The 12,279-nt window shown below is 41.1% G+C and overlaps 1 protein-coding gene across 1 annotated transcript; it reads right to left on the bottom strand.

Moving 5' to 3' along the window:
* Positions 1 to 5,288: 5,288 nt before the first annotated feature.
* LOC121445478 (paraneoplastic antigen-like protein 6B) lies at positions 5,289 to 6,109 on the bottom strand. The gene is made up of 2 exons (XM_041647614.1): positions 5,654 to 6,109; positions 5,289 to 5,564 (listed from the first exon to the last, which is right to left on the bottom strand). Exons 1-2 carry the CDS (start codon positions 6,107 to 6,109, stop codon positions 5,289 to 5,291), a joined length of 732 nt encoding a protein of 243 aa, XP_041503548.1.
* Between the last annotated feature and the right edge of the window lie 6,170 nt (positions 6,110 to 12,279).

Here is a 12,279-nt window from a genome sequence, read left to right as displayed (position 1 = left end):
CTATCAAAAGTGTGGGCCATGTGCCTCATGTGCAAATATGTTCCTGGAGTTTCATATTCTGATTCTACATGCTGTGGACTTCTGATTCCTTCTGCAGCTCCTGTTCCTCATAGTTCCGAAAGAAAAGCATACTGCTCACTCACTGTCTAATATGTACCTTGAAGTGCTTTATTGCATCAGCCCAGGACTTGAAAAACAAAAAGGCCTACCCACAATTGTAAGCAGAGGTTGTGCTTACGTTTCCTGATTGCCCAGACCCGAATAATCACACAGAAACTATATTAATTACAACACTGTTTGGCCAATAGCTTACGTGTATTCTTATTTATCTCTTATATCTTAAATTAACCCATTTCTGTTATTTTATATTTTACCCCATGGCTAGTGGTTTGTTAGTTGCTTGCTTCTTAGGCAGCTACATGGCATCTGTCTTCTTTAGCAGCTATCTGGTGTCTCTCTGACTCCGCCTACTCTCTCTCTAGATATTTCTTCCAGTCTGGCTATATTCTGCTCTGTCATAGGCCAAAGCAGCTTTATTCATTAGCCAATAAAAGCAACATATATCAAGGATATCCCACATCACCTCCCCTTTTCTATCTAAACAAAAAAGAAAGTTTTAACTTTAACACAGTAAAATTACATATAACAAGTATCAAGCAAGAATTAAAGTGACACTATTTCTTTGTGAAGCTAAAGTTTTATATCTAATTTATTTTTTATTATAATTAAGGAAAACTATATTCCTATTTGTCTTCAATTCCAGCAAAGACCCCAGGAGGATATAAGTGAACAGGAAGTGCATTGTAAGCAACTTGCAATACTCTAGAGCTGACAGAGATATCTCACTGCCTGGACAGTCACCCAAAGTTCTTCTGTACCATTGGGGCATCCATCTTCAGTCTACAGGCCCATAGTACAGACTTTTCCATGAAGCAAGAAATTTGAATATCTGTTCTGTCTTGTAATGGCAAAGTTCATCAGTTGGTTTATTCTGTGCCCTATAGAATGTCTGGCAGACTCTTTCATGAAGCAGAAACCCTGAAGGACTGTCTCACCTTCTTTAGTCAAGTTCAGCAGTCATTTTTCTATGAGTCCTGCATGTCCAGTTCATACAGCATCCCATCAAACAGTCCAGGCAAGAGCAGTTTCTTGCCCAAATGGTTAGCCTTGTCACATTGAAGGCAAATTCCATGACGAGTTTCTTCAATGCCTATCAATGTCTCTGAAGCAATTGGTGCTGCCAGAAGCAGACGTGTCTCACTATTGAGAAAAGTCTAAGTTCTTAAAACATTTTAAATGTCATATTCTGTAGTCTTTAAAGTGTTGAAGATTATCTATCTAACTGAATTATATCTCTATATATCTAGAAAACCTGAATAACATGACTACCAGTTTGACTATTATAAATGCCTAATAATCTGTAATTTTTAATTATACATTACTTTTTAAATGAACTGCACAAACACAATACCTTAAACAAGAGCAGAAATACATATATACACTGTAACAAAGTCGACCTTAAATTTGTATCAACAGACCAAGGTCCCTACCAATGCAAAATATTCATCTCTATATCATATCCCCCTTCGAATGAAAACAAACATTTATAAACAATCATTTTGGGAATTTGGGAGTTGTTTTCTCCAAACTGCTTCCTGCTGTTTGTTGGGCAAAGTATTTTTAGGGTTTGTGGAGACCTTTCAGGGGATCTATGTTCCATCATACTACATTAGCCTGGAAGGAACTTAAGGTTCTCATCTTCTGTGGGAACAAATGTAGAATCTCTTTTCCAAAGTAACATATCCTTAGACTCAAATTTTGAGGTCAAAATACCTTTAAAATATATATGTTGTTTTAGCTTAGTAGCCCATACAATGAAATATCTCTCTGTTGTTAGTTTATTCACAGTCAAAAAATTTAAAGAAAACACAATAGTATACATAATTCAGACTCTCTGTGTATTTTCCAACCTCATGTGGCTTTTTTACTCTTAGTTTTTAATATTTATTTTATTATCTTTTCTCCTTAAATCTATGACTGTCTGTATGTACTATTTATATTATTTAACTATTTATACTCTTTTCCCTCTCTTTCCCAAGCCTGTGTATGATGTTAAACACGCTGTGGCCCATTCAGAGGTTCACTTTTGTCTGAGTCTGTCTTTATTGCATAGCTGTAATCATTTTTGACAAGGAGTACCTTTTTTAAAAAATGCTAAGTGGGCATGGCTAGGAACAACTCCATGGATCTGCCCATTGGCTCTGCCCCATACAACATGGTGGAGGTATGTTCACTGCCTCTGCAAGTCATGCTCTCTACCCCAGCTCCAGGGATGCAGCGGGTTTATGTTGCCATTAAGCAATTTGTAGCACTCTGTTCACAAACCCCATTTAAGTGTTCCATAGCCAGACCTCCCAAAAGAGCCAGAGGCATTTGTGCAACCAGCACAAACCAGGAAGCTGGCTATTTTTTTTGGGGGGGGGTTTCGAGACGGGGGTTTCTCTGTAGCTTTTTGGTTCCTGTCCTGGCACTAGCTCTTGTAGACCAGGCTGACCTCGAACTCACAGAGATCCACCTGCCTCTGCCTCCTGAGTGCTGGAATTAAAGGCGTGTGCCACCACCACCCGGCTCTGTTGTGGTTTTTAATAGTAGCCATTCAACCCATCTGGGGAAGTCTCACATTGTGGTTTTGCTTTGCCTTTCCTTATTGACTAGTGATGTTGAGTACATTTTCATATACTTGTTGTCTATTGAGCTCTTTTGTCCATTTTTTAATCAAATTATTTGGGAGTTTTTGTTTGCTTGCTTTTTGCTATTGAGTTGTGCTAATTCATTGATATTTGAGATATTAACCCCCATGAAGTTTATAATTCACAAATGTTTTCCCCCAATCCAAAGATGGTGATTTTGTTTGTTTGAATATTTCCTTATGCTATGCATAACATTTATCGTTTGAGGAAATCTTTTATGCTTTTTCTGTCTAAAGTTTTGATGTGATAAATAAAAGTGCTCCAAGAACAAAGTGAGGGTCAAAATTCTTACTTCTACACATAGATGCATAGCTTTCTGAGTGCTATTTGCTGAAAAGACCATTCTTTCCCCAGTTTTTTGTGGGTGTGGGGACTGGTTTCTTATATGTTTTCCCCATCCCATTGATACACACCTTGATGCCAATGCCATACTTTGTTTGTTTGTTTGAGACAGAGTCATTCTATGTAGTCCTGGCTGTCTTGGAATTCACCATGTAGACCAGCTATGCCTTTAACTCAAGAGATCTCCTGCCTCTGCCTCCCAACTCTGTGATTAAAAGCATGCTCCACTATGTGTGATACTCTTTTGATCATTATATCTGTGTAATATATTATGAAATCAGAAAATATAATGCCTCCAATTTTGGTTTTCTGTCTCAGGGGAGGGTTTTGGCTATTTGTGGCTCCATGGAATTTTTTTGGGGTTTTCTTTTTCCTATATTTTAGTAATCAAAAACGGCATTTAAACTCTGTGAGAACGCTTTCCTAACTGAAACACTCATCAGTCATGAATATTGGGTCCACGGGCCTTGCTTACTGCTCCATAGCTTCACTTGAGCACATAACTGACTTATCCCTAACTCTTGTCATCCTTAAGTCCCTCCCCACTGAAACCAGATAGCCACTGCCCTCATACACATGGTCAGTCTGCTTTTACCAATCCAAGCCCCCCTGCCACCCCCACAGCCCTCCATGTTCTTGCCTTGTACATAAATCAATCTTGCTCCAGTCCAGTCCAAGCCAAGAAAAAGCAGGATGCAACTGTAACATCCATGAAATTTATTGAACAGATACATTTACTGAAGTCATTGAAGGCGGGGGGATGACAGCACAGAACTTCCCCCAGTTGTTAGAGGCCACAGGTCCCACCTTTTCCTACTCTGTGATTCATTAGAAAGGATCTCATCTACTGGCCATACTGAGGCTTACTTGCCTCAGCTTCTTCCTTCCCAGGGACCCCTGATACACCTCTTTACAGAATGATGGCATCTGGAAGTGTTCTTTCTTTTGGAGGAACTCTCTAGAAGAATCACCCACTGTAGGGTGATCCTGAATTATTCTGGACACTGGAAAGCACTGAAAGGAACATCTTGCCAAACTGAAGAACTGTTGTCACAAGTAATAACAAAAGTAACAACAAGAGTGGAACATTGAATCTTGGTTCTCCGAGCCCATCCATCCTTAGTCCAGGTCTTCGTGCCCACCCCAGATTGTAATCAGTCACAAGATGAGCATCAGCCAGTTGCTGATTGCCATCACCCATACTTTTTTGCTGGTTCCAAGGGCTTGTCTTGCTATCTCTGTAGAGCACCTTCTCAGGTAAGAACACACACACATCTGCAGGGAACATGCAGCAAGTTTCTGGCTTGTAAGTATATCAAGAAAGCTGTCCAGGAATACACAACACGAGATAGGAGCAGAGCAAATAGGGCCTTGGCTGGCATGGAAGTTTGCAACACAAGCTGGGCTACGGTAGTGGCTAGCAGGGTAAGTCAGGGACTGATATGCTTTGCTAGGGTGTGATGGATGGGAGAGCTAGTATTAAAGTGTGTACTCACTGAATACCTGGATCACTGTGAGTAGAACAGATAAGGATGAGATTCCCAAGGCAGTGTCATAAACCTGCCTGGAGATGCTAACTGGGTAGAAGAGCCAGGCAGTCAGGACCCTTATAAGAGACTATTTCTCCCTAATCTCTCCCAGGCCAGGGGGTATAGCAGATATCTGCAGGCCCGCTCCTTTACTTTGGGGCTGACCCTTCAGCAATACTTCTAGGCTGGTACAGGAAGGGGTCCTCTGCCTTATGTTCTCCTGCCTAGGCAAGGCTGCCCAGCACGCAGCCGGGCCCTCCTGGGCACTCTCTAAGATTACTGCCCATCTGTGCTGGGGTGGGAGTCCCAGGGGCTCATAGGGTCCTGTCTGGCTTGGGTCTACAGGGCTGTGGTCTGGGTTATGGTCTTCTATCTCCTCCTCAACCTCGTCCTTTGCCTGCTCCTCCACCTCATCTTCTGCCTTAGCACTGGCTCTGCCATCAGCCTGGACAGAAGCCAGATTGCCAGCTTCATCCTTCACCTGGGCTACCATGTTGCTGGCTAGTCTTGCCTCCCATTCCTCAGATTCCCGTTTGAGGCCCAACAACTCCAGGAAAGATGGAGATCTCCTGATCATTCTTAGCCTCCTCAGAGCTTCCTCCAGAGGCTCAGTCAGGTTAGCCCTGGTGAGCATCTGCCTCAGGCGCAAATCATCCGTAGAGGTTCTCTAGAGAGCCCCTTTCTGGATGGCTTTCTGCAGCAGGACTTCTAGCCTCAACACAAAGGCAAAGAGCTGCTCATCTGGCTGCTGTTTTGCAGTCAGACACTTGATTCGGATGGTGGCCTGAGACTCATTGTCTCCAAATACTCGGGTCAGAGCCTCTAGGCACTCCTCTGCAGTCTTTGCCGGATTCTCTGCTAACAGCCCCTGTACAAGGTACAAAGCAGTTCCCCGCAAGCCCTCCAGAAATCGTCTCCTCTTCTCCCTTTCTGGGACCATTTGCTACACCCGAAACATGTCAGTGGTGTGGTCTAGCCAAGCCTCAAAGGATTCCTCCCCGGGGGCTGGCTGAACGCTCCCAGAAAACATACCCAAACGCTGGTACCGCAAGGTATCCACCCAGGGCTGGATTGCCTGACTGACTGGAGCCTGCACACTCTGTCCAGCTCCAGACCTGGGTCTCCAGGTACACTGTCCACTGTCTTCCCCTGTTGCTCTAAGAAGTGGAAAACACGATAAAGAAGCTCCTTGCTGGAGCAGCTGGGCACCAAGACCACGTTCCAGGGCCCCCCATTGCCTAGGATTTCCCTTGGGACCAAAGCATAGTTGACTTCCTGGTCGAGCTCAACCAGGGCTGCAGTGGCATTATCCTCCTCACGAAACACTTTGCCAAGTACAGTAAAGTGGCCCATGGGCCACAGGGCAGCCTGCAGGGACCCTTGGAATTCAGCTTCACTGCAGTCCTCCAGGATGCCCAGGATAAGCAAGTTTCTACGAGCGCTGACACCCATCCACCTGCACCAGTCCTGGAGCATCTCCACCGCCATAATCTGAAAATTTAGCAAAGCTCACACTAGGGGCCGAAAACAGTTTCCCCAGAAGCACGTCAGGTTGGGATAGGAGCCTAGGCTAGGACTCAGAAAGACCAGCCTAGCTCTCCACAGCCTGGAAACAAAAAATGGAAAGAGGAGGTTAATGTCTTCCCCACCCCAGCCCCTTCTCATCCACTAGCCCTAGAGCAGAGGTTCTCAACCTGTGCTTCGTGACCCTTCAGGGTCAAGCGACCTTTTCACGGGGATCTGCAAAGACAACTGGGAAACACATATTTACCTTATGATTTGCAACAGTAGCAAAATTACAGGTATGAAGTAGCCATGGAAATAAGTTTTATGGTTGTGTGAGGGGGTCACTACAACACAAAGAACTGTATTAAAGGGTCATAGCATTAGGGATATTGAAAACCACTGCCTTACATGATGCTTCTGCATCCCACCCTTGAAGGCATAAGTCATAAACAATGCCACACCAGTTTGGAATTATGATTAATAGGGTGGTATTTATTTAAAGGGGAAAAAACTTACAGATCACCGTCAGCCCTCTGCGCAACCAAGAAGAAAGTCTAGTCTCCGGCGGAGCAGGAAGTGAAGAGAGAGAGGAGAGGGAAGTGGCCGCTTTTTTAAAGAGAGAGAGGCCACGCCCCAATGGGCTAGTATCTCAGCAGCTATAGGCTGCAAGAGTGGGAGGACCTCCCACAACACCTCCCCTTTTTGTTTAAATAAGAGAGTTCTAAACCTACTATGAAATTATATACAATAAGTACAAATATCCTATTCTAACTAGCTTAGGTCTTGTATAATAAATAACTTGGCCAAGTCATGAGAGAAAGTAACTACATTTATATAGTCTTCAACCCCATCGAAGATCTGAGAAGGGAAATAATGTTACCTGGGTAATTAGGAAGTTCAGTAAAACAACTTCCAAAACATGCAACAAATCACAGAGACAACTAGCTCCCTGGGCAATCACCCAAAATCACATTAGCAGCGTTGAAGCAACCAACTTTGGCTAAGGCCTAACATAACTGACATACCATTTTCAAAGGCAAGCAACTTTTCAAAACTATCTTACCCTGTCTTGGCAGGATATGACAGTCCTGTTTTATCCATTGATGCATGCTATGTATCTTTGTCAGTGGTTGAGGTATGGGCATTTCTTTGCCCCAAGGCCAGTTCTGCCAAAAAGAAAGGCTCCAGGTGGAGTGTCTTTGGTGCTCAACATTCTCTCGGGAATAGAGTGGTGTTGCCAGGAGCAATTCTGTCTCACTACCACAAAACTCTGAGTTAGATTAAAGGCCATTTTCTACAGCTCTTTGAAGAAGTTGAAGATTATCTATCTATACTGAGTATAATCTCTATATATCTAAAGAACTTGATTAGTCTAATTATAAATGACAAAATTAGATGACTATTAGTCTATATAATTCTCAATATCTATCTAACTTAAAGACTAAGACAATAAACGACTGTGAAACAAATGAGGACAATGACCTCCAAATATAAACAACGTACAAATATACATTGCAGTAGGTAAATATATATCAATACACAAACATTACATAAGTATCTTTATCAGAGGTAGAAATGTACCCTGCAATATGGTAAATATATACTATCATATATCAATACAATATATGTCAATACATAAAAATGTTTTAAACAGAGGTAGAAACATGCATGCACACAATAGTCAATATAATTTAACTTTGTATCAATATACAAGAATCTATACCAATATATTTGTCTAAAAGCAGTAACTCACAATTACAAATCAATTATCCCATCATCCCTCTCTTTGTTTTCAAAATGATCCCTGAGCTTATAAAATTCCTCCCCCAATCCTCAATCGTATACTAATTATAATCAACCCCTAAATGATGTCCCTAAACCCAAGCGCAAACTTTACTGGGAGAGGGGACGTCATCCGCTAGAATTACTTCCAGCTGTCATGGGGGAGACGTTCTTTCTGGGGGATCCTGTGAAAGTAAAATGATGGTTAAATTTAAAGATCACTGTCTTTTAAAATTGCCAGTAGTCTCTGAGTATTTTGTGCAGGTCTGGCCAGAATGTTGTATAAGATGTGCACCATTTCAGCTAACCAAGTTGGGATCATCTTGTGCAGCTGGTACCCAAAGCAGGTCTTGTAGTAGTGTTATCAGTATCATGGCATCATATCAACCAGGTGGAGTTGTTGTTATAGGGCTCCATCTTCTGCCTGGAAACTTCAAATGTCACTTCAGGAAAAACTCATTGTTCATTGTGAAAAACTTAAACATTAATCATATAGACATATATGTATATATTCACTGAAAGGCATGATAGATATATTCAATGAAAAGTATGATAGATATGAAGAAAAGCAAAGATGTTTTCTAAACTCATATGTCTTTCTGTCCCATATCATGGCTCTTGACCTGAGACAGAAACTCCAGAAACTCTGGGTTTTTCTCTTACTAACAGGCTTGAAATTAGAGAGGGACTGAGCCAGAGTCCAACTTCAAAACCAGCTTTATAAATTTAGAAATATGGTTTAATATATATTACTTACACAACCCATTCAGTTTTCTTGATATTTCCTATTGGGCAGGTATTTTTCCATCTGTCAGTATCCAAACATCCATGACCCTTGAATTTTTCAAAGATGAGTGTTTTCCAGTGGAGATAAGAACAGAAACCTGCTCCCATTCTATATGTTTTTCTTACCACATGTACAAATATCATCATTGTGGATGAGTTGTCATTTCTCTTTTCCAAGAGGTTTCTCCTCTTCAGATCGAAACTTTATTAATTTTGATGATATCCACAATTTTTCTTCTCCTGTGGAAACAAGAGCAAAACCCCTTCCCCAACGTAGCACATCTCCTGGCTTCCATTGAGAGGTCAGAACATCTTTGAAATAAATCGGTTAATTTAGTTCAGCAGACTTTTCCATTATCCAATGTCTTTCTGCTGCTGTCGTTCCTTTCTCATTAGCGTTAAGAAAATTCAAGGTTAATAAAGCATTATGTAATCTATTTCTGGGGGCATTTTTGGTCTCTTTCTCTTTGCTCAGCATATCCTTTATAGTACGATTTGATCTTTCTATAACTGCCTGACCTGTAGGATTATTTGGTATACCTGTAATGTGTTTTATATTATAATAATCAAAAAAGTGTTTCATTTTCTTAGATACATATGCTGGACCATTATCTGTCTTTATTTGTGCAGGTATACCCATGATGGCCATAACTTCCAATAAATGTGTGATTACTGAATCAGCCTTTTCTGAGCTCAGGGCAGTAGCCAATTGAAAACCTGAATACGTGTCTATGGTGTGGTGTACATATTTTAATTTACCAAATTCCATAAAGTGGAACACATCCATCTGCCAGATTTCATTTCTCTTAGTACCCTTTGGGTTACTCCCTGCAGGCAACGGTGTTTGATTATAGAAAGAACAAGTAGGACATCTCTTTATAATGTCCTTAGCTTGTCGCCAAGTAATGGAAAAATCTTTCTTTAGGCCTTTACTATTGACATGATGCTTCTTATGAAATTCTGAGGCCTGCAACACATTTCCAATCAATAATTGATCTATCTCAGCATTGCCTTGGGCTAGAGGACCAGGCAGACCTGTATGGGACCGGATGTGTGCTATGTACATCGGACAAAGCCTGTTCCTGATTATGTCTTGTACCTGGATAAACAATGAGGTCAACTCTGTGTCATCTGGTATAAATTCAGCGGTTTCAATATGCAAGATAACTCTTTCTGCACATTGTGAATCTGTAACTATATTAAGAGGTTCTTTAAAATCCCTTAGCACCATAAGAATGGCATATAATTCTGCTTTCTGGACAGAATTTTAAGGGCTTTGTTCCAACTTACTCAATTCATCTGACTTGTAACCTGCTTTCCCTGATTTATTTGCATCAGTATACGTTTGGCCTCCAGTTATTGGAGCATCACGTACAATTCTAGGAAGAATCCAAGAATTTCTTTTTAAAAGTTTAAGTCTACCAATTTTGGGATAGTTGCTATTAATTTCTCCCAAAAAAATTAGCACAAGCTCTTTGCCACGGTTCATTGTCTCCCCATAACTTTTTTATTTCTTCAGTAGTAAAAGGCACTATAATTTCTGCTGGGTCTATACCTGCTAGTTGACGAAGTCTCAGCTTACCTTTTATAATTAATTCAGAGACTTTTTCCACATAAGTTTTTTAATTTTTTACTTGGTTTATTAGGTATAAATATCTACTCTAAAATAATATCTTCCCTCTGCATTAGAATCCCTGTAGGAGAAATTCTGGAAGGCAATATGACTAGGATGCAGCTAAGATTTGGGTTCACCCTATCCACATGTGCCTCATGTAATTTTTCCTCAATCATTGTCAGTTCCTTGTCTGCTTCAGCTGTCAGTTTTCGTGGACTATTCAAATCTTTATCACCATCTAAGGTTTTGTTTAAATGAACTATTAGATCAGGTGTTATCCCAACATCTGGTCATAGACTGGAAATGTCTCCTAACAATCTTTGGAAGTCATTAAGAGTCTTTAACCGGTCTCTCCTAATTTGTGACTTTTGCGTTTTAATTTTCTCTAACCCTATTCTGTAACCTAGGTAATTAATAGATTTTCCTCTTTGAATCTTTTCAGGGGCAATTTGTAATCCCCACCTAGGCAAGACTTTCTTTACTTCTTCAAACATCCTTTCTAAAGTATCTTTATTTGAATCAGATAACAAGATGTCATCCATGTAATGATAAATTATGGACTTGGGGAATTATTTATGAATCATTTCCAATGACTTAAAAAATATTGGCACAATGTAGGACTATTGAGCATATCCTGTGGGAGGATAGTCCATTGATATCTCCTATTAGGCTGAGAATTATTAAAAGTAGGCACTGTGAAGGCAAATTTTTCTCTATCCTTTTCTTTTTTTTCTTTTTTTATTGAGAAAAGGAGAAAACAAAAAAACAAGTTTCCACCTCCTCCCAGCCTCCCATTTCCCTCCCCCTCCTCCCCCCTTCTCCCCCTCCCCCCACTCCTTTCCCCCTCCCTCTCCAGTCCAAAGAGCAGTCAGGATTTTCTGCCCTGTGGTAAGACCTAGGACCTCCCCCCTCCATCCATATCTAGGAAGGTGAACATCCAAACTGGCTAGGCTCCCACAAAGCCATCACATTATGTAGGATCAAAACCCCGTGCCATTGTCCTTTGCGTCTCATCAGCCCTCATTGTTTGCCATGTTCAGAGAGTCCAGTTTTATCCCATGCTTTTTCAGTCACAGTCCAGCTGGTCTTGGTGAGCTCCCAATAGATCAGCTCCACTGTCTCAGTGGGTGGGTGCATCCCTCGTGGTCCCGAATTCTTTGCTCATGTTCTCCCTCCTTCTGCTCCTCATTGGGACCTTGGGAGCTCAATCCACAGACAAAGGTCTGATCTCCAAAATATATAGAAAACTGAAGAAACTAGACTTTAAACCAATTAAAAAATGGGGCACTGATCTGAACAGAGAATTCTCAACAGAAGAAGTTCAAATGGCCAAAAGACACTTAAGGTCATGCTCAACTTCCTTAGCAATCAGGGAAATGCAAATCAAAACAACTTTGAGATATCATCTTACACCTGTCAGAATGGCTAAAGTCTATCCTTTTCTTGTAACAGTATAGTGAAAAAACAATCTTTCAAATCAATAACTATAAGAGGCCATCCTTTTGGTAGCAGAGAAGGCAAAGTAATTTCAGATTGTAGTGGGCCCATAGGTTGAATTACTTTGTTGACAGCTCTTAGATCTGTCACCATTCTCCATTTACCAGATTTCTTTTTTACAACAAACACAGAAGAATTCCAAGGGCTGGTTGATTCTTCATTATGGTGAGCATCTAGTTGCTCTTGCACCAGCTGTTCCAATGCCTGTAATTTTTCTTCAGCTAGAGGCCACTGTTTGATCCATATTGGTTTCTCAGTTAGCCATTTTAAAGGTAGAGCTGTTGATACCTCTAAAGGTTTGGTATTTGCTGTAGGTTCTTGAACAGCCTGAATGGCTGGTGACCTTTTCCCATAATACCTCATCATAGCCTTCCCAGAATTATGAGTTCCTGGAACTACAGGAATGTCAATCTGGGTATTCCATTGCTGTAGCAGGTCACGGCCCCATAAATTTAGGGCAATATTGGCTATA

The sequence above is a fragment of the Microtus oregoni genome, unplaced genomic scaffold (genome assembly GCF_018167655.1).
Source record: "Microtus oregoni isolate MIOR12 unplaced genomic scaffold, Mior012 000196F_ref0000065, whole genome shotgun sequence".
In the NCBI taxonomy this organism is placed as follows: Eukaryota; Metazoa; Chordata; class Mammalia; order Rodentia; family Cricetidae; genus Microtus; species Microtus oregoni.
This window is presented reverse-complemented; position numbering and strand designations above follow the sequence as displayed.

Bases quoted from the DNA above. Each gene is read 5' to 3' on its own strand.
- LOC121445478 (XM_041647614.1), bottom strand. From the start codon at position 6,109: ATGGCGGTGGAGATGCTCCAGGACTGGTGCAGGTGGATGGGTGTCAGC. The intron at 5,565-5,653 runs GTATGTTTTCTG...TTTCGGGTGTAG, and splicing joins CTTGCGGTACCAGCGTTTGG to CAAATGGTCCCAGAAAGGGA.